Source organism: Cheilinus undulatus, linkage group 5 (genome assembly GCF_018320785.1).
Source record: "Cheilinus undulatus linkage group 5, ASM1832078v1, whole genome shotgun sequence".
NCBI lineage: Eukaryota > Metazoa > Chordata > Actinopteri > Labriformes > Labridae > Cheilinus > Cheilinus undulatus.
In genome coordinates, this window is record NC_054869.1 from 23,719,274 (window position 1) to 23,741,585 (window position 22,312).

Here is a 22,312-nt window from a genome sequence, read left to right on the forward strand (position 1 = left end):
CATGTGCTGATCAAAACAACATTAAAGGCATTAAAGGCTCATAAATTTTGATTTATGTACCCACAAACACTTTCAAGCGTTTGCGGTGAAATTCTCTGTTTATGAAAATAAAATATAGAATTATATATTTGAGTCTTATGTTCTGGTCATATAAAAGTTCTGGTGAGCCCCAGAGCCTTTTCAGAGTTTAAATTGGGCCACATACTAAAGTTTAAAGGCTGCTCTAGAAAACAACAAGAATGTACAACTCATCATGGGAAATGAAATAAAATACACTATAGGCAAGCATATCAGTTTGGAGTTTCTCTTGTGACATGCTTGTCCTGTCAATTTTTCACGCACATCTTTTCTCCAAATAAGATCCGAACTTCAGTCATCATTGTTACATAAATTTGATCTGTTGAAGATTTCAGAAAGTTAGGTTGCAATTGCTTGTTAAGGAGGTGGTGGGTCCTGAGGCTAGACCATTTGAGAACCACTGGTCTAAGTGACCCTGGGATTTATGAAGATATTAGTGTCATGTGCTAAAAAAGCAGATAGATTCAGGAGACCTGATGTCTTGTCTTTTTGGGAGATAATTTCAAACAGCTGTCACTTAAAAAAAAGTTAAATTATCCATTACTTCAACAATATTGATGATAAACAAAATTTAAAATTTTCATAAAGTTTATTTCAGTAAATTTATGCAACAAAAGTTATTCAAACTTCCAGGTCTTCCAGATAAAGTCTTTATGCCAAACAAAAACATTTCTCTATGCGGTCTACTCATTGCGACATGCAAGGAAACATGACTGTTGCTGTATCTTATAAATCCCTCTATTACCAACTTTAAAACAAATCCATTTGAATGTGTGGTTTCTGCTTTTGACCCACTATGTGAGTCCATAAGATGTACATATAAGAAGAATTAATATCCTTTAACATAAATATTAGTACATTTAAAATACTAAAATAAAAATCCTTGTGTACACCCATATAAGACAACTACCAGTCCACAGCACTACGAATGGAAACCTTAAACTACCAGGGTCAGAAATACTAAATCAGTCAACAAACCATACAGTCATGCAATGAGAATCCATTCATCCAGACTAAGATCGTGCCTTTAGGGTGTGGTTTCCATATTATTTTTTGCAGTTTGAACTTAGAAGTGTAATAATGGTTTCCACATTGACTGAGGCCAGTCTCTGGTGTATGAGTTCATAATAACAGATTTAAACATTCAAAATGTCCATCCAAAAACAAGATCCAAACACTTTTCCAATGTCTGAAACTTGGGAATGGTGCCCGACCTGGTATCAGTCAACATTTGTCTGTGTGGGTCTCTAAAGAACACTTTAAGACTCTGATCTTCATCATTGAGGGTCCTGGCGATGATGATGATGCTGATGATGGTTACGGGGAGAAGAGCTAGCAGGGTTGATGTGCGTGTCGTCCTCAGCGTGCGTCACCAACAGTGAGGCTCTCTGCTCGTCCATTCTCCTGGACTGAACTCTCTGTATTAAACTGAAGAAATCATCCTGGCCCTCAGGAAGTGTACCAACCACATCTTCAAGATCAGGAAGGGAGCACCTCTGGTCCTCCATCCTGTCGGACTGTTTAGGGACAGGTGGCGAGACATGCAAAGTTAGATTTTAGAGTTAGACTGAAAGGCCAGTAAAATCACCCCAATTTACTGTATGTGTCCAGACCTTCTGCAAAACCCATCATGTACAGATGTCTTTTTCCACCACCAGCAATCTCAAACCCTGGGACTTTCTGGACAATAGTAGCAGTTCAAACCATGGCCTTTTCCTTCCTCAAACATATGCCCTTGTTTCACCTTGTTCTTTCATGTAGCCTGACCAAAACCTGCACCTGTTTCCTCCTTAACCCCACTCAGACCAAGTGCCGACCTCTGATGATGAAAATGAAGCCAACACAGAAGTGTAAAAAAGTGTCTTTTTTTAAATTAAGGCTGGCTCCAAAAGCCAAGACAGTCCAATGTAATGGTGACAGCCATCATTGAGCATCAAAATGCTTCTTTAGAAACCACTGCAAGATGTCACTGAAACTACTTCCATGTTTTGTTCAAACCCTGCCCAATTTCTTTTCTCTTTTCAAACCAATACACCATTCCTTTCTGGACCCATTCCTTCCTTTATTCAGTTACAACTCTTACCATGTTTCTTCTCACACCCTGTTCAAACCGTCATCCTCTTCAAAACCTTTATCATGTCACTTTCTGTAAAATTATGTCCAGTACCCTGTTTCCTCCAGTAACCTGGTTATCTGAGAGGGATGTGGTGGTAGACCCCTATGGTGGACCATTTTGGACACGTCTGTTGCAGATCTCTACAATGGGCCGACCTTGACTGTGGGGCAGGAAGTGACGTACCAACCCTTGTTGGGTTTTTACTTAGTGTTCTGTGTGTCATTTTTTAATTTTATCTCCTGTACCCTAACCCTGACACTAAACTTTAGGGTTCAGGTGCCTAAACCTAACCCTCTTTGGGTTTTCCTTAGTTTATGTTGTGCTAAATTAAAATTTTTGATTTTTATTTATAAAATTCTGCTGTTGTGAAAAATAGCCACCATTACCTCTGACAGTGAGCAGAAAACTTACATCATTCAGTATGTCATTCTGGTTTCAGCTTGGGTTACGTCACTTAACTTCCTGTTGTAGAAGTCTGCAACCGATGAGCCCAAAACACCCCACCAAAGAGGTCTGCAGCCAGATCCTCTTGGGTTATCCTGTACTCTTTCCAGACAGTTTCCCTGTTTGTACCTACATCCTATCCTGATTTGATCCTGTTACCTGTCAAACTTTGTAGCTTTTCTTGTCCTGTGAGCTATTCAAATTTATATAATGCACCCTACCTTTGCCCTCTTCAAACCTCTGTGCTTTTTTTTTTTTTTTTTTTTTTTTACCAAATTAAACTTGTGACTAGTTCAAATCTGTTGCCTGTTCCTTCCTGTAACCTTATTTATAACTTGTTTCAAGTTCAAACTTTTACCTGGTCCCAAATCCACACCCTTCCTTTGTGTTTCCTGTTCAAACCCATATCATGTTCTCTATCTTTACTGTATAATGTCTTGGGCTCTTCCTATGCTGTCTTAAATATTTTCTTGCCTGCCTTCTTTGCCTTTACATTTTTCTTCCTTGTACTGTGTTCAAGTTTGTATTCTATTCAAAAGCGTTTCGGTCTTGTACCTTATTTAAATGTTTGCTCTGTTTTGACCTTTACCCTGCGCTTATCTTACCCTGTTCTCTTGTTCAAACTCTTTTCCTCCATGTACCCAGTTTGAGGCCTGTGCCCTGACCTATATCTCTACTAAAAGTCGGGTTAATTAAACCGCAGGAACCATCTCCATCTTCCACTCATAGATTGGACTATGGTTAATGATATAGTTAAATAAAACTCAAGGTTCAAAGGGTAGCATCTTGAAGAAAATAGAAAAAGGAGTAAATAAGCTTCTCACAGCTGGAAAAAGACATATCCATAAGTCATGCTGGTACCTGGTAATGTATGAGCATGTAGTAGAAGTCCAGACTGGGGAGGGTTGGCTGGTCAGGGCTGCAAGCTCCACATAGACCAGCTGCTCCAGGATCAGGTAGTAAGCTAACACTTGCTCTCTGGTCATCGAGTCTCTGACCTTGGCACTCCAAAATCAGGTCCAACAAGGCCTCAGGCTCCTCCTGTTGGCTGCTCCTACGCTACAGCAACAACAAAGACCAACCATGGGTTATAAAAACTTGATAATGCAAGAAAATATCTGTTCAAAGAGGCCTATGGACACAGAGAAACTGAAGTAGCAAAGTCAACATAAGTATCTGCCCCACACTGTTGGCACTAAAACCAACGAGAGCAAAACATGCAAAATTAATTGAATCACTTAAAGAAAAATCGAGTATACATTGCATAGTCAAATAACTACTTCATTAAAAAAGTGTGAAGTCCAAGCCTTTCTGGGTTTGTTGCTCTCAGCTCTGTTCACACGGACAAGATGGTGCTTCCTTAAGCTTTTTAATGTTCCACTCAGAGTCTTAAATGTTTTTGTAATTGTATGTGTGTGTGAGAAGTAGTGCTGCACGATTTGGTCATAATATGTGATTGCGATTACACTGGACAATGTTGCAATTCTCCATGAATATCATGTAGCATTAAAAAACACATAACCTGGTGTCTTTACAGCACTGCTTTCAGTATAACTTAAAATTTTCCTGTAAGTTTTTCCTTTTTAAAAATATAAACGTAAAGGCCTTTCTGCAGGTACTTTTTTAAAAAAAACTTTTCAAGTGTTGCTTAGTACAAAATGACTGCAGCCTCCATGCGATTATGTAATGCACAGTCTGACATTGTGGTTTTGATTGGTGGGGCGGTAGAAAGGACATGACCGTCACCCACTCATCCACCCTGTTTGTAGAGGCACAATAGCAGGGATTCACAAGGCTACAACTAAAAAAGAAGAAAGAAAAGAAAAGATTGCCTTTTGATCTAAAAAAACAAGCAAAAGGCCCTGAATTGACATTGGCTGCTCATCTGAACAGGGAGTTGTGCAAACAGCTGCACTGGTTGAAAGGGAAAGGGAGAGGAGGGAGGTACCCTGAAGGACAAGATGTGGTCAAAGAGATGCTTGGCTTGTCTGAGAGACTGGTGCTACAGAGAAACATCTACTGTACATCGTTGAAAGTAGCATATTGTACAACCCCCCCCCCCCCCCGATATCCATATCCAGATTAAACATCCAGCATTTTGACTTGTCTCCTTTGACACTTTTGTTTTACAGCAGTACATGACAGTTACCTTGCTCCTGGATGTTGCGGTTCTGGCTCTGGAACTCAAAGCAGAGGCAAGGCTCTGACCCCGTGGTCTAGTTGAGCTGCTTTCAGGACCAGAACTGGACACAGGAGTCATAAGACCTACTAGGGTTCTGAGGGGTGAGCTAGAAGCTGAGGTTCTGCTGCTGGGTGTAGACTGATGCTGTGCAGCTACCCGGCTGTTGCTAGGACTGTGGTATCCTGGTCTAGCCTCCAGGCTGCCATTATGGTGGGGCTGTGGAGAGCTTTTGGATCCTGTCCCCCCGATTCTCCCATTCTGATGAGAGGGTGAAGGCAAGGAGGGAGAAGGTACACCAGGGAGTTTTTTGTCAGCCATAATGAAGCTGTGGAAGTACTGGTGGAGATATTATCCTTGTTCTCATCAGTGAGTGGAGCTAATCCTGGGATTAGATGGAGAAAAGAACAGGAAGTGAGATGAATGAAGGCTGAATTGTCTCCCCTGTTTTGAAATGATAGAAATCAGAGAAGTCTGGGGAAGTCTGCTGGCAGTGCAGTCTCTGGAGGTATGCAGAGAGTGGGAGGCCTTTGTTGACTGAACGGTCATTTGCAGATTGCAAGAAATGTAGATGTTTGATTCATGCACTGATCATGTTCTTTGAATACATATATCAGGTGATTAGTGGTAAATTAATGTGCTTTAGTGTCTGTTAAATTAAACAAATGTCTGTTTAAATGCTGGTTGTATGACATCATCTGCTGTGGCTGACTTTCAGTTGTAATAAAACTGTTTAGCTGAGTGCTTGTAGGGTTTATAGCAATCCTTCTTCCAGGAAACATTGATTGCTCCAGAGGACATTTAAAGCTTGTCTTTTAAGCCAAAACAGGCTTGAAGGACTACGTGAGCCTCAAAACTTTAGCTCTAGTATTCAACCAACATATGTCGGCTGAAACTTTAAAATTTAGAATTAAAGACATTTGGGTTTGGTAGTTTATGTCTTTGTTGTAACAGTGCATTGTGGCAATAAATCTTATCAAGTTGGAAAGCCTGTTTATTTCCCTTTTAAATGGTGCCGTATTAGTAAGGAGCATACATTTGTGGGATGAGCAGCAGAGCTGAGTATGTGGGTTGCGCCCATGAAAAATGTGACATATCTTCCCTGCCAATGCCAACCAGCTTATTCTTCTGTGGCCACTGACTCTTATTTTGAGCTTCTGATACCTCCAGGCGCTGACAACCAGGTGCCTGATTGAGAGATGAGATTCTTCAACCATTTGCAATCCCATATCTCCACAGTCTGGGACCAAACTCTATCCCCCAAGATCACAACGCTCACCACCACTGAGCAGGGTTTATCAGAGACTACCTCCAGAATTTGGGAGTAGGGAGGTAGGACTAGCCTGCCAGCAGTCCTGACCTCAACCCCATTGAACACTTGTGGGATCATCTTGGATGTGCTATTTGTGCCAGAGTGACCAACACAACACATTGTCTGACATGACAAATGCTGGTTGAAGAATGGGATGCCATCCTATATCCGTGTGTGACCAGGCTGCTGACCAGCATGAGGAGGAGGTGCCAGGCAGTTGTGGCTGTGTATGGTTATCAACACTACTGAGGATCCTGTTCGTTAAATGAATACATTGTTTAATTGCCAATATATCTTGTTTCTTCAGATTTCAATCACCCAATCCACCAAACAACATAAAGAAAGAGTCAACGGTAGAAAATGTTGCCGGGCAACCAGAGCAGTTGGCAGCAAGAAAGATGCACTCTTGAGTTATATCTTGGACTTGTGGTCTTTTTCACAATTGAGTTGACAACATATGTTGAAACCTATAAAAAAAAATGGAGATGGATGGTCCAGGACACCTCTAAGAGAAAGAATGGGAAATTTTCTTCAAGACAAACCCAAAAAAGGTGAAAAGAGGACCTCAGTCTCATCTACACCTCCTGGCTAGCTTAAAAGCAAACAACAACTGCCAGTAACTGCTACAGAACACTGCCTGATCACCAGGAGGCTACTGAATGCTACCTATTGAGGTAGCATGGGGCGGCACGTACGAACGCAGCAGCACGGCGCTCCATCACTAGCAGCAAAACAAAGCCCTACACTTACACCAGAACTGACAGCGTGCCCACAGAGTTTACATCTTTCCTGACGGAGATAATTCGGAGAACGGGGCACTTGGAGACTGAAAGGAGGAGGATGCGGAGCAGCACGATACTTAAAGCCGGTGGGGAGGAGGCAGAGACGGCATTGTGCGAGAAGGTGGAAGCAGGGCAAACAAGCCAGGCTGCATGCTAGGCTAAGAGCGGCCCCATACAATCCTGTCCTACTGAGCATCTTTCTGCCGGGTTCCCGCTCCCTCGCCAGCAGAATGGATGACGTGAGGCTGTGGATTTCTAAACACCACTTGGGTGACTGTGTTTGGTGCTTCAAAGGAGACTGACAAAGGTAATTTCATTGTGTTTTTACAATGCAATGACAATAAACGACTATATCTATCTAAAATAAGCTGTGTGGCATTGGCAGAGAAGATTTGGCAAAATTTTCATAGGTGAAGCCCACATACTCAGTTCTGCTGCTCATCCTACAAATGCATGTTCCTTACAAATGTGGTACCATTTAAAAGGGTAATAAACAGACTTTCCAATTACATAAGATTATTACCAAGTAGCATTGTTACAACAAAGAAATAATCTACCAAATACACATTTCCTTACTTTTTGTGCAAACATGCAACATAGAGCTTAAGCCTGAGGTGACATTGAAGGTTTCTATGGATGTCATAAATATATTTTCTCTTTGACATAATGACATGACCACTCTGTTTCTTTCTGATAATACTGACAAATGAAACTGTATTCTAATGTTCCACATAGTGTACAGAGAACAATAATGAAACCAAATTAAAAACTACATTAAAAAACAGAGCTTACAGGTTCTTAAGCAGTCTGGTTTAGACAGTTCAGCTGAAAGTAGACCAGCCCTGGTCTGCTTTAATTCAGCCTCAGCAGAAGTAGGTCAACAACAACACAAAACCACAGAGTGTCTAATCACATTTACAACACAAAAGACACCCACATACTCTCTAGCACACACACATGAATGCCTTAATGAACAGTGTCACTGCGTTCAGTGTCTTTTAAGGGATTCAGTTAGTAAAGTACAAGTCTTCAGCATCATCTAGTGGTCATCAGAGAAAACTAAACACAGACAGTAACAGTGGCACCACACCAACAGGAGCCCAGAGGGTCCAAAATTTAAGAACAAATCAGTCAGTTCATAAACAGAAAGTTTTTAACTTGTGTCTCTGCAGAATAGAGGAGAGACACTGAAAGCATGGTTTATTTTAACAGTTCTGATGAGCAGTTTGAATAAACAGAGGAATCAAACTGATCCATTAAACTGTTTAAAAAAGTTTGTGTCCGGGTTACTTCACCTCAACATCAGAAAGTTTTCTTCCACTTCTTCTTTCTGCTGACCGCTCTCCTTTTTCCTCCGTTTCAGTCCTTCCTTCGTCTGCTTCCTTCGACCCACAGTTTGAAATCTGTTCATCGACGGCTCAATACACGTTTGCTCTATGACACACATACATACACAAACACACACACAATGAAAAAAGGGAGAGGGCAAACTCCCCCTCTGGGCTTACATCACCGTTTCCATAACAACCAAAGAGAGGCTTCCAAATCCTGCCTCCAAAAGACACACACAGACACACACACACATTCCTGCATTGTTGAGATCCATTCAGTCGAACCCAGAAAACGCCGCTCTGCTGCTGTGGGCCTCACACTTACAAACACACAGTAAAACAAACATTATTAAACACACACATTAAGATACATAATCTTGGTTTTAAGTGTGTTAAAGTTTTTAAAGTCAAACATAACAGATGTACAGTTTCTGAGAAGTTCTTTTTGGTCACTTAAGATTGTGATATAGGAAATGTTTCTCAAAAACATTTCAGATTTTAAAAATCAAAGCAAAAATTGATTTTTTTTTCCTGTGCATTTGCCAATAGATGTAAAAAAATGTCATTTTTGCAGGTATTTCAATGACTGATTGGTGAAAATCATAACCTGACAGATAGAATGTTTCATATATCAGCTGCATGGATCCCATTCATCTGGGAAACCTCCCAAGGGCGGGACTTTTAGAAAATTTCTCAGAAGGTGATTGGACAAACAGGTTACATTTCAGAGCAACAAGACAAAATGAGGTAGCAAACATGCACAGTTCCAGTGTAAACTTGAGCTATACACACTAGCCTGTTGGGGGACTTGCAAAAAAAATCTTCTCTGCTAAGAGAAGCTTTCAATGAAGCTCTCTGTGCTTGTTTTATCAAAGAAATGTGGTCAAGGTCTGATTAATCTGCAACTTTTTTCAGCTACATCCCAGCTAATTGCTGCAGCAGTAGCAGCCATTGTATACACAGCAAGGTTGTTATAGTTAACTAAAACTAACTAAATAACTAAAACTAAAATTCAAAAATCAATTTAGTAAACTGAAACGAAATAAAAACTAAGCTTTACCATAAAAACAAAAACTAACTAAAACTGTATAGTGCACTTACAAAAATAACTAAAATAAAATAAAATAAAATAAAAATGGAGACAAAATATTCTTCGTTTTAGTCTTTGACACAACCATACTGACTGGCACTGACAACCAAGTCTGGGGAGTGTAAAATTGCCTGATCTGATTGGTTAAGACTTCAATTAGTGGTAGTTTTATGTCTGGAGTTGTATTCAAACATCATCATTAAATAAATAAATGATAAATGAAGAGTAGCCTGTTTTAATATATTTTAAAAATGTATGATGCTCACTCAGCCCTGACATTTATCCGTAAAATAATTAAAATGTAAAACTTTAATTACATTTAGTAAAACTAAATGTAAAACTAATAAAAACTAAATTAAAACAAAGCATTTTTGCAAAATAAAAACTAAACTAAACTAACAAACCAGCAGTCAAAACTAATAAAAACTAAACTTAAATCGAACACAGAAAGTGAAAACAAAATAAAAATAGAAACTAATGAAAAATCCAAAAATATTATAACCTTCATACACATGCTTACAATGCAACTTAACCACACCTGAGATCAAGCAAACTCCAACTGCGACCTCAAAACCCAGTTATGAACCAATCCATGACCTCTGTGAACCATTACACCTCTAGTGTACAGAGGTCATGGTTGCACATCCTTGGAAGAGAGGGCGGGGTGTGAGGGGGCCTGTTCAAAATGAGTATTCTGAGAAAGGCTGTTCAGAGCTGGTTTATACAGGGTCAAAAACCTCCTCTGGTACTTGGTAAATGTTGACCAAAGCAAGGCACAGACATCTCATTTAGGGCACTGGAGGCTGTGATAAAAGCTGAAGAAGGGGTATGATATGTCAATTTTAAAGAAGAAAAAAAATACTTTACACTTCAGAAATAGTGCACAAGGTGAACAAGTGTGATATTTACTCAGTGACATCTCAGACTTAGACTATCTTTAGTTCAGTCTATCACTGCACCTGCAGTTCTTTGATCTCCCACCATGTGTCACTATGATGAAGTCACACTGATGCTGATCTGTCTGAACAGCTCATTAGCCACTTTAGCACAAAAGCAATAAGAACAAACACAGATGTTACCAAGGCAAGAGCTCCTGCCACCTGATACTGTTGTCATTTACTCAGACACTGTCACTGTGTTCCTGAAGCTGCTTAAAGGACAGAAGGGTAGATAGATTGATAGATAGATCGATAGATTCAAGAAAGAAAAGACAGAGATCAGAAGTAAAACGGGAAGATGTTGAACAGTAGAGAAGTTAAGGACTACCTCTCTCACCATCACCTTCCTCAGCTGCTGGAGGTGAGATACCTTTACATTCATGTTCCTATCTTTCTTTGCTTATTTATAATTTTTAAAAAAAAGTTTTCTATATAGTTGAACAAAACCTTTGCTTAAAAGTTGCATAAATTGTTTCACATTATTGACCAAAAAATGTCAACATTTCATGTCCAATATGTATTTATAATCAGTCTTTAATGTTTTATTACAACAAAATGTGTTTGAATAAATTCCTTCTAGAGCATCTAGAGTACACAAGTGACAGTGTCTATCAAATGTTGTCAGATTATTAAAAGATGTGTTCTCTGTCTGAAATATGGAAGAAGCTGGTAGAAGCTCTTGTTTTATGTTCCATACATAGCCATCTCTGATTGGGTGACTCATGCTGATTTCTCCTTTTTTATTGTTATTTTTTTCTGACTGAAAAATTATACAACCATTATTATAATTCAAGTCCAAATTACAAGAAAACCCCCTTTGAAAAAAAAAATTTAAAAAAAGGACAGTTTTAAGATGGCAGCAGAAACAAAAGGTCTCCCTGAGTTTGTAATTGTCGCTGATTGGAGCTAAGAGTTAGCCTGTAACATTTGCTTTTAGCATACAACTAGCTGGTTTCTCAGGTAACCGCACTTAAAATCATAGAAGTGGCCATGGAAAGAGACCTGAGGAGCTGCAGAACCAGAGAGGTAGTGAGAGAGAGAGAGAGAGAGAGAGAGAGAGAGAGAAGAAGAAGAAGCAGTACTTCATCATGTCCCTCTAATTTATCAAGACACTGAAAACCTTCAGGTCATTGAAATTATGGCGTCAGACAGCAAGAAATCTTGATAAACACACGTTCTGTTTTAAAACTGTGTTTATTTGCAGTCATTAGTTCTTTTGTAGTATACGTTGTTTGGAGTACTAGTACTAGTGCCCATAGAGTACTGTGCTTACTCTTAGTCATGAATTGTAGCTAACGAAAATATACTCAAATAAAACTTAACTAAACTAAATTAGAAACACTAAGCTAAACTTAACCATCTAAGCCAAATTAAACTAAAAGTAACCACACTAAGTTAACAAAACAACACTTACCCAAAGTATGCTAAACTAAACTACACTAGAGTTTACCGAAAGAAGCTGAACTAAAATAAACTAAAGTTAGCCACACTAAGCTGAACTAAAGTGAACCACAATAAGCTGAACTAAAATAAACTAAAGTTAGCCACACTAAGCTGAACTAAAGTGAACCACAATAAGCTAAACTAAAATAAAGTTAAATACACTGAGCTAAACTAAACTAAACTAAACTGAACTATGCTCAACGAAATCAAACTAAACTAGAGTTAACCAAACTTAGCTAAACTAAACTTTATTTAACTTAGCCTAACTAAACTAAAGTTAACCACACTAAGCTAAACTGAAATAACCAAACTAAACTGAACTCAACCAAGCCGAACTAAACTCAACTAAACAAGTTAACCAAACTAAACCATACTCTACTCTTCTCTACTGTACTCTACTTTTCTCTCTTCTACTCAACTCTCTTCTATACTCTGCTCTACTTTACTCTTCCATTTTCTACTCTATGCTACTCTTCAATCTACTCTATTCTACTTTGCTCTACTCTACACTACATTACTCTTCTCTACTCTTTTCTGCTCTACTCTCTTCTACTTTACTCTTCCATACTCTACTCAATGCTACTGTACTCAACTCTACTGATGTCTATGCTACTCTTCTCTACTCTTCTCTAATGTACTCTCTTCTATTTAACTCTAATCTTTTATACTCAACTCTCTTCTATATTCTACTCTGCTCTACTTTACTCTTCCATTTTCTACTCTACGTTACTCTTCAGTCTACTCTGCTCTACTCTTCACTACTCTACTCTTTTCTACTCTATGCTAAGCAAGAATACGCTACCCTACTCTACTCTACTCTACTCTGCTCTACTTTACTCTACTCTGCTCTACTCTACTCTACTCTGCTCTACTGTACTCTACTCTACTCTAGTCTACTCTACTCCACTTAACCTCAAACAAAACAAACAGTGAACTGTGACCTGTGATTGACTGGTGATCAGTCCTGGGTGTACCTTGCCTCTCACCCAGTGACATCTTGGATTGCTTTCAGGATGGATGGATGGAACAACTGTCCCTTAACAGTTGAAGTAGCCAACTCCTCTTTGGCTTAATACTTCTTCACTCTACTTCTAAACATTCCTTGTTAAACACACCAAGAAACCTGGTGTGATTAAACAAACATTGATATAGAAAAAGAATAAAGAAGAGATGTAAGGGAACAGAGGTCAACCCAGTATAACATTTATAAGAACAGACATGTTATACTTGGGAAGATTGAAGACAGACGGTGTATTTTACTGATGAAACCACTTATGCCAACCCATTTGTAAACTCAGATGGGAAAACAGCATTGGACTTTTAATTTCACTTTAATCTTTGTCTCAGAGTTTGTTAACAGGTCTTTTATATCACCATCCTGAGGACCCAATCAGCTTCCTGCACAGCTGCCTGATTAAAACCAGACAACTTGGAGGTCCCAAGGCTGTAAACTGGGACACCTTCATCCACCTGGAGAAACACCAACCTCGTCAGGGACCCCCTCGTCCAACAAGTGTGCCCCCAAAGGCACCATTTGTACGGACCAGACCATCATATATACCCCCAAGAGCAACATCTAGACCACCACATGGTACACCTGTAGCTCCCAAGACAACAGCTGTGCCTTCTACAACAACACAAATACTTCAAACAATGTCCCAGATATCTCCTATAACACCACTGATTACCCCCAAAACATCTATACTTTCAGTAAAACCCCACAAAACACCCCCAATACTCCAAGCATCAGCACTTATACCTCAAACTTCATCCCCCAAAACCCAAACTATACCCCTTTTACTGCAAACAACACTGCCAAAATCCCCAGCATCAGCTCCTACCCCATGGATAATGCCCCCAGCATTCGTTGAAGCTCCACCTACACATTCTGGGTCCCAAACTTACTCAGTTAAGCCCAAAATAACTGTTCTGCCTCCACTTGCACCCCAGATTCCCTCTGTTAACAATGAAATTATATTTGGACCCCAACAAACAGCTCCTGGACAATATCCCAAACTCCTCCCCCCGAGCCCACCTGGGCCTACAGTAAGCCCTCCACCTATCGTTACTGAGGGGAGCAAAGACAAGGAAAAGACTGCAGTCACCACAGAAGGTAAGCTATGGGATCCTGAGATTTACCTTTGAATTTGTTCTTTGCAAGTCCAGTAACCTGAAATTTTCATTAGATGTAGATTAAGTGAGGGTTTGGTTGTTCAGGATTTCAGGGCTCTGGACATTTAGGTCTGCAGGATTTTGGTTCTCTGATTCTTCAGTCTTCAGAAATCCTCTTCTGGTGGTGTTCAGTCAGAGCTTAGTCCCACTGGATTACAATCACCACTGAGAATGGGTCCCAAAGATTAAAGTTATCCAGATGATTTTCTTTCTTCAAGAGTCCAGTTCTCTAGAGTTTGGTTAGTTCTATAATTTTGAGTTATGTATTTGGTTCTGATAGACCAAAGCGTTCTTCAGGTTTCATTCTCAAACAAATCAGTTTTACAAAATGTATCTCATCATGGACTTCAGATCTTTAGGAGTTCTATTTTGAAAGAGACAAGATCTCTGAAAGTCTAGTTCTTCAAACTCTCTTGGTTCTCAAAAAGTTCACGTCTCCGAGAGCTTGCTTCTACAGACTTCAGTGCGATGGGATTTGATCTTTAACGTCATATTTTGTTGACATTATGATTTCCAAAGGTTCCATTGATTGCCCCCTCCAGAAAGGAAATACGTCTTGCTATAGGGACTTCAGGTATCTCAGGGTCTTGCTCATGATCCATCCATCCATTTTCCTCTGCTCACCTGGGCCTGGGTCATGGCAGTTTTTTTCATGAGTGAGGTTAAAACTGATCATAAGACTAACAGATGGACTAGCAACATCAACAGTAATGGGGACATTGTACCGAATCATCATGGTAATGAAGAAGCTCAGCCTGAAGACAAAGCTTTCAGTTTACCTGTCGATCTAGTTTCCAACCCTTAACTGTGGTCAAGCATTGGTACGTGACCACCAATTGAGGTGGTTTAGCTGTCTTCTTAGGATGCCCCATCACATTTTTTGTAGGTTTTGAGCCACATCCAACTGGGAGAAGATACTGGGGAAGACCCAGAGCTGGCCAGAGGGAATATATAGCCCTTCTTGCCTGGGAAGGCCTCTAAATCCCCAAGGAGGAACTAGAAAACACTGCTGATAGCCTCCTGCCAACAATAACCTAGACTGGTGAGGCTTGGGTTATGGATGGATGAAAGGATGCATTGATGCATTGCAATTGAAATCCAAAATACTGAAAAGATAACTGGACTTGTTTTGAACTCTTGAAGATATTTTGCCTCTTGATGAAGAGGCAGTATTCTTTCTTTTGATTTGAACTTTGAAACAGTGTCTGAAGTTTGCCTTTTCAAAACTAAAGGTCTTCAGTGGTTTGTTCTTGAAAAGCCTACAGTTCCCCGTGAGTTTGTTTTCAAAGTCTTCTCTCGTTGAGTTTGCCTGTCAAATATTGCAGTTGTCTTGGAGTTCGGGTCTCTGGGAGATTGGCTCTCAATTCATACAATTTTCCAGAAGTTGGTTGTCACACATTTTAATTTCATGAAAGAGTGGTATGTGGGTCTCCAAAGGGGTCCAGGTCTCTTGGAGTTTGGTTTGCAAATACCTATGGAGTGTCAGCGTTTCAGAAATATGATGTTATCTATCCTTCTGTATTACCTCAGGTCCTCCTCCCTTGACAATCCAGTCTCAGCTCTCCATCGACTCTGACTCTGATATGACAGAAAGCTCTGGACTCCAGCAGGAAGTCAGCATCAAACCTCCTCAAAAGCCATGCCCCATCATTATCTTTATTATTGGTGAGTGAATGTTAGTATTGTGTTTGTATGTATGTTCAAACTAGTTCCCTTAAGAGTGTTTTTTAGCCTTTTTGAACTCCAATCAGATGTTCAGCTCAACATCTGCTTTTGTAATGACATGTATTGATCTCTGACCAGGTGGAACCTGACAGCATTGAAAGAGAATAACTGTTGTTCTTCTGTTAGGTGGTCCAGGTAGTGGGAAGGGAAGTCAAGCAGCTAGGCTAGCTCAGAGCTTCAACCTCAGAGTCATCTCATTGGATGAGCTTCTCAGAAGGCAGCTGCTAAGCCAAGCCTCCCCCAGCAAGAAGTGGGAAATTATTTCACAAATGATGAGTCACGGAGAGCTGGGACCACAGGTCAGAGTCAGCGACATTAACCCTGAACCATCAACTGTCAATCTGAACAATTTCACCTGACCGGTAATGACCTTTGTGTGTCCACAGGAGGAGACAATCTCAGAGCTAAGGCGACAGCTGATTGGTGAGCAGGAGGTCAAGGGGTTCATTGTGGATGGATTCCCAAGAGATGTCCACCAGGCCCTCAGCTTCCAAGAACAGGTACAGACCAGTTAGAGTTTACTCTAGTTTGTGGACAAAAGTGTGTTTGTCTGTGATTGGTCTGGCTCTGGATTGTGTTTTTCACAAGGACCAGATTTCAAGTCAGACTCCCTTCAAAATGCTGAGGTGTATAAGTGTCAAAGACCCTCTTGGTTTGTGGTAAAAAATGAATTTCCTGTCAGCTATCATGGCCATTATGAATGGTGACAAGTTCAGGAAAACAATGTTTGGGGTTCAGCCTCAAAGTCTGCAGGGGACAGGCAGAGTGCTCAGGAGAGACCAGTCCCAGTTAGAGACTAGCCTACAAGATATTATGAACCTGCATAGACCAATACTCAAGTCGATAAATTGATTAAATAACACAGTGGTGACTAATAAAAGATAATATTACCAATTAAATGTTAATTCTGTTCCTCCTGCCTCTCTGTATTCAGACTGGCTCTCCTGACCTGGTGATGCTCCTGCTCTGCTCCAATGATACCCTGCGCTGTCGTCTGCAAAGGCGAGCCACTGAGCTTGGTCTTCTAGGAGACAGTAGCCATGCCCTGCGGAAACGCCTTGACACATTTCAAAGAGAGATCATCTCATTGAGAAGATACTACAAACAACTAAACCTGCTGAGACAGGTAGGCTAATTTCACAATTTCATTCCTGACAAATGGTACACCTACTAACACCTGGTACACCTACACACATGCACTACTTTCTGACAGTTATTCTTGCTGAGCCACGTATTCCTCTTGATAAAGTCTTTGACATGGTACCCTCCACTGCTTGTATACTGTATGCACAGCTACTGAAAAGCTCTCTCATTTATGTTAGGTTGAATCCTGAAAAAGACTGATTCAAAGCAGCAAAATCAGTCTTAAACAATGGGTTACAAAAGTGTGAGCTTATTTTATAAGTCAGGCTCAAGCTCCACTGAGCTTTGAAGACAGTGGGTATGATAGTCCTAAATAAAGGAGGCTGTTAAAGGTTATACGCATGGTATTTTGTCTTTTTAAAGCTTATTTTATATCTCTTTTCAAAACATTGCATAAATTTCCACTCAGACAAAATTTCCACATTTTGGTAAAGGTCAAGGGGCTCCTATATCTTCTGAGCACCATTTTTTAAGAATGCATCTGGGGATTTTGTTCAAATTTTAGCACAACCCTACTCTTGGACTTATGAATAATTATTTGTAGGTGGATGCAGACCGAGATGAGGACCAGGTATTTGCAGATCTGAGTTCTGTCATCAGAGAAAAACTGCCTCAAAAGGAGTCATCAGGTACGAACTGGTTAACTCAGTGAACAGTTAGCAACCAACCGCAGACATAAGATACAAATATTACAGTGTTAGTATTGTAATGCGTAACGGTTTTCTGGTTATACTCCTTTTGAGAATTAATACATGAAATTTATGTGCGGAATGAAATTATATTTAATTTCTTGAGTGCAAAAGCATTATAGTTTGATCAAATCACAGTTGGCAATTACTAATTGTATCGAACACAACATCAGAAACACTTCTTGATTTATCTTTTTTTTGTTTTTTTTTTCTCTTGTACTTTCAGATCTTAGTGATATTTTGGAATGCAGCAGTGCAGCCGTCCCATCCGACTGAAAAAATACTTCAACAAGGACTAAGTCCAAACCACATGCTAACACACTTAAAGCATACTGTATACTATGCTGACCATTAGAATGGCACGCACATATTTCTGGTGCATGACCCTAGCATGACCCTTAGTCCATCACTAGAATTCAACAACAACTAAGATATCATCATTATCATTAATACAGCTACGTAGTTTGAGTGTTATTTATGGAAGTAAATCAGTGCCATCTGAGTTTGAATTTGAATTCAAACTGAATTTTTTTGCATCAAAATTGGATTTTGAATTTGAAAAACCATCAAATTAGCAGGGAATTTTTTTTGCCACTGAATTTTTTATCCAATGCGAAAATAAATTCAGTGTAAAAAAATTCAATGTCTCAAAAAATTCAACAGCAAGAAATTCAACTTCAGCATCAAAAGAGACTGAGTAAACCAGGGAGAAGCAATCGATCCCTGTCTGAATTGATCTAACGTCCAGCCAATCAGGTTACGCTCCCTCGGTCATGTGACAGAGACCCTCGAAGCTTCATCAGCAATGTCAGCCAACAGAGGAGATTGTGCCTCAGTGAGGGTGTCTACTTTCTCAGACCTCCACTCTCATTCAGCTTAACGGCTGCTCCAACGTGAAGCGGAAGCCACCTCCAAGGTTAATCTAATCCTCCTATGCGGTTTCAGCTGTCTGATAGGCTCCTCCACCTCCAGCATTTGATAAAAAACTCATTGGCAAAAAAATAATTCTGTGGTAATTTGATGGTTTTTCAAATTCAAAATCCAATTTTGATGCTAAAAAAATTCTGTTTTAGAAATTCAAATTCAAACTGAGATGGCACTGATTTACTTCCATAGTTATTTAATCCAACTTTACTGTTTAATAGTACAGGTTTTTTTATTTTTAGTTGATTGGTCAATGTGCTCTACTGCTAGATAGTCAAAAATAAATAAATGAAAAACAACGTAGCCTTTTAGTGTTCAGTCTTTATCTCTTGCTGTTATGTAATATTTTATATATGACGGGTGTGACCACATCTTATCCAAGTAAGGAGGAAAACTGAAGTAAACTGTAGATTTTACAAGAAGTGAAAAAAATGAGAACAAAGCTTAAAAAATGACACAGTGTGTTTCAAGAGTAAAGGTTGTGATCATACTTTTGTAGAGTTGATCTATATTACAGCATTGTATGTGTTATGTGAGAGAAGTTTTATGTAATAATGTGTTTGGATGAGTGGGATTAAATGGCTTGACTGGTTTCATGTGATTCTTTCCCAAAATTCTTCACATTTCACAAGGAGAGATAAGTTTATCCTCATAAAAGTTACAGATGATTTTTTAACCTTTTATCTGGCAAAGAACCATACACACGTCGACAAAATTGTTGGTACCCCTCTGTTAATGAAAGAAAAACCCACCATGGTCACAGAAATAACTTGAATCTGACATAAGTGATAATAAATAAAAATTCAATGAAAATTAACCAATGAAAATCAGACATTGCTTTTGAACTGTGGTTCAACAGAATTATTTTAAAAAACAAACTCATGAAACTGGCCTGGACAAAAATGATGATACCCTTAACTTAATATTTTGTTGCACAACCTTTTGAGGCAATCACTGCAATCAATTTCTGTAACTTTCAGTGAGACCTCTGCACCTCTCAGCAGGTATTTTGGCCCACTCCTCATGAGCAAACTGCTCCAGTTGTCTCAGGTTTGAAGGGTGCCTTCCCCAGACGGCATGTTTCGGCTCCTTCCACGGATATTCAATAGGATTTAGATCAGGGCTCATAGAAGGCCACTTCAGAATAGTCCAGTGTTTTGCTCTTAGCCATTCTTGGGTGTTTTTAGCTGTGTGTTTTGGGTCATTATCCTGTTGCAAAACCCATGACCTGCGACTGAAACCAAGCTTTCTGACACTGGGCAGCACATTTCTCTCTAGAATACCTTGATAGTCTTGAGATTTCATTGTACCCTGTACAGATTCAAGACACCCTGTGCCAGATGCAGCAAAGCAGCCCCAGAACATAACAGAGCCTCCTCCATGTTTCACAGTAGGGACAGTGTTCTTTTCTTGGTATGCTTCATTTTTGCGTCTGTGAACATAGAGCTGATGTGCCTTGCCAAAAAGTTCCAGTTTTGTCTCATCTGTCCATAGGACATTCTCCCAGGAGCTTTGTGGCTTGTCAACATGCAGTTTGGCAAATTCCAGTCTCGCTTTTTTATGATTTGTTTTCAACAATGGTGTCCCCCTTGGTCATCTCCCATGAAGTCCACTTTGGCTCAAACAACAACGGATGGTGAAATCTGACACTGATGTACCTTGACCTTGGAGTTCACCTTTAATGTCTTTGGAGGTTGTTCTGGGCTCTCACAACTTAATGGATTTTTCTTTCTAGTTTTTTTTTTTTACCATAAACAGACAAGGAAACAAGGTAATTTTGTTGAGCATGATTTCTACCATAAGAATGAATATACGTACATAAAAATACTTTTGGGTGTAAATTTTGAATTTCCAAGTATGTCCATGAGTCCCATATTAAGGGTTAAATCTGCTCCTGGATAATCTATTCCTGAAAGCTAAGATTTTAATGCTAACATTAATACAATTTTATTAAAATTAGATTTCATCCCACAAATGGTTGGTTTTAACTTTGTAACAACCCAGTCTTAATGTCATTAAATTAAGTCATAAAGTATATTTTGCACAATGGTTGTTCAGTGTGACACAGTGCAATCATCATATTGATTTAATACACACCATATAGCTCAATGTAGCTTAAACTACTGTAGCCCATTAGGCCTTGCACGTATCAGTACAGTTATTTAAAGACTGAAGAACACAGAGCATCATGGAGAGTCCTTATCACAGTGAGGAATGTTAATGAAACCTTATCTGACAGCACAGTGGGAGATTCAGACTGAAATAGACTGAAGGCTGACACACAGACAGACTGACAGTTATGTGCCAAATTATTTAATTAATGTTCAGTCTCAAGCTGGTGTTAGTACTGCCTCTGTCACATTAAAGAAGAATGCTGGATATTTTTTTTCTGTGTGAAATCTCTTTTAATGTGAACTGACCATTTAAATCACTTAAGTCTCAAATAAATAAATAATAACAAGCATGCCACTTTTGTCAGTCTGTAGGCCTGTTTCTGTAAGGAAAGAATACTGGTTTAAAAAGAGCAAAGACAGAATTTTTAGGGCTTCACATTTTCTTACTTTTTAATTTAAAAGATTGTTTATCTGAGAATGTAAAAAAGAAAAAAACAGCAAAGAGACAGCACTAATGCTACTGCTAGGCCTGTCCAAAGAAATGACTAAGCCTCAGAAAGGCCATGAGAACTGAGCCCCTGAACCAGAGCTCTGACTGATTCTGTGCTCTGGTTTAGACTAGTCTAACCTCCCGAAGTTTCTTATCTCCTCTCTGAGTGTTTCTATTCCAGTTTTCTTCCATCTTTGGTTGGCTGCTCTCTCTCCTCTCTTTCTCTCCTCCTCGTCATTATCTCCTACCTCGCTCACCCCTCTTCAGGCTGCTATAAATCACCAACACCCTTCATCTCCATTGTCCATCCTCTCTGCATCATGGCCCCGAAGAAAGTGGAACCCAAGAAGACAGAGGTAAAGAAACCAGAGGCAAAGAAAGAGGAGGCTCCCCCTCCTGCTAAACCTGCAGAGCCTGAGGTCAAACTTCCTGAGGTGGACCTGAAGAGCATCGTGGTAGAGTTCAGCCCAGACCAGATCGAGGAGTTCAAAGACGCCTTCACACTGTTTGACGAAACACCCACAGGAGAGATGAAGATCACCTATGCTCAGTGCGGAGATGTCATGCGAGCTCTTGGACACAACCCAACCAACGACGACGTGCTGAAGCTGCTGGGGAGGCCAAAGGCAGAGGAGATGCACTCCAAGCTGCTGGACTTCGACAGCTTCCTGCCCATGCTGCAGCACGTGGCGCGCTCCAAAGAGCAAGGCACCTTTGAGGACTTCGTGGAGGGTCTGAGGGTGTTTGACAAGGAGGGCAACGGCACGGTGATGGGGGCAGAGCTCCGTCATGTCCTCTCCACACTGGGGGAGAAAATGACAGAGGACGAGGTGGACCGGCTTATGGTGGGACAGGAGGACGCCAACGGACACATCAACTACACCGAGTTTGTCAAACACATCCTGGCCGGGTAGAAGACTCTGATATTCTTCTGATGGACTGAGGTTCTCTTTAGCAAACATGGCTTCGTTGTAATACTATGACTGTTTCTTCTCTGTGACTCTGATTAAACATCTCTTGTCCCTCACAACACTTTGTTTTCCTTCTCAGAACTTTGAGTCTCTTTTCTCTTTGACTCCTTATAGCTCAAACATTTCAGTTGATTTGTGTTAAATCTGCTAAATCAGTATGGATTATAAGAAAAAACTGGTTGTGAAGTTGCAGGATTACCTGATAAATGCTACATAATATGTGACAAGACCATGATGAAGAGATTCAGACTGGAAATAGAGATAAATCAAACAACTGATGATAAAAAAAGAAAAAAAAATGCTTCTGAATGGTTTATTTAACATGTGTGGTTGTTGATGTACAAATAAAAGTTTAAAAAACGGCTTTAAAT

General features: G+C 39.9%; 3 protein-coding genes across 4 annotated transcripts; 2 read left to right on the top strand and 1 right to left on the bottom strand.

The window, feature by feature from the left end:
• Positions 1-1,117: 1,117 nt before the first annotated feature.
• On the bottom strand, positions 1,118-8,292 carry gpsm1a (G protein signaling modulator 1a). The gene is made up of 4 exons (XM_041787699.1): positions 8,207-8,292; positions 4,788-5,202; positions 3,500-3,697; positions 1,118-1,595 (listed from the first exon to the last, which is right to left on the bottom strand). Exons 2-4 carry the CDS (start codon positions 5,136-5,138, stop codon positions 1,356-1,358), a joined length of 789 nt encoding a protein of 262 aa, XP_041643633.1. The 5' UTR covers positions 5,139-5,202; positions 8,207-8,292; the 3' UTR covers positions 1,118-1,355.
• Positions 8,293-10,568: 2,276 nt separating this feature from the next.
• ak5l (adenylate kinase 5, like) lies at positions 10,569-17,718 on the top strand. Its single transcript, XM_041787034.1, has 9 exons — positions 10,569-10,631; positions 13,061-13,249; positions 13,664-13,826; positions 15,416-15,550; positions 15,737-15,909; positions 15,997-16,110; positions 16,545-16,736; positions 17,298-17,382; positions 17,669-17,718. Exons 1-9 carry the CDS (start codon positions 10,569-10,571, stop codon positions 17,716-17,718), a joined length of 1,164 nt encoding a protein of 387 aa, XP_041642968.1.
• Positions 17,719-21,290: 3,572 nt separating this feature from the next.
• LOC121509912 (myosin light chain 1, cardiac muscle-like) lies at positions 21,291-21,884 on the top strand. Of its 2 annotated transcripts, XM_041787701.1 has the most exons (2): positions 21,291-21,305; positions 21,348-21,884. In XM_041787701.1, exons 1-2 carry the CDS (start codon positions 21,291-21,293, stop codon positions 21,882-21,884), a joined length of 552 nt encoding a protein of 183 aa, XP_041643635.1. The 2 variants fall into 2 exon arrangements, with proteins under 2 accessions (XP_041643635.1, XP_041643634.1); XM_041787700.1 differs by having other exon boundaries at positions 21,291-21,884.
• The last annotated feature ends 428 nt before the right edge of the window (positions 21,885-22,312 follow it).

Coding starts and splice junctions, on each gene's coding strand:
- gpsm1a (XM_041787699.1), bottom strand. CDS start 5,138: ATGGCTGACAAAAAACTCCCTGGTGTACCTTCTCCCTCCTTGCCTTCA. Junction 3,698..4,787: donor CCGCAACATCCAGGAGCAAG/GTAACTGTCATG, acceptor TTGTTGCTGTAG/CGTAGGAGCAGCCAACAGGA. Junction 1,596..3,499: donor ACATGCTCATACATTACCAG/GTACCAGCATGA, acceptor GTCCCTAAACAG/TCCGACAGGATGGAGGACCA.
- LOC121509912 (XM_041787700.1), top strand. CDS start 21,291: ATGGCCCCGAAGAAAGTGGAACCCAAGAAGACAGAGGTAAAGAAACCA.
- ak5l (XM_041787034.1), top strand. CDS start 10,569: ATGTTGAACAGTAGAGAAGTTAAGGACTACCTCTCTCACCATCACCTT. Junction 15,551..15,736: donor CATCATTATCTTTATTATTG/GTGAGTGAATGT, acceptor TTCTTCTGTTAG/GTGGTCCAGGTAGTGGGAAG. Junction 16,737..17,297: donor AACTAAACCTGCTGAGACAG/GTAGGCTAATTT, acceptor AATTATTTGTAG/GTGGATGCAGACCGAGATGA.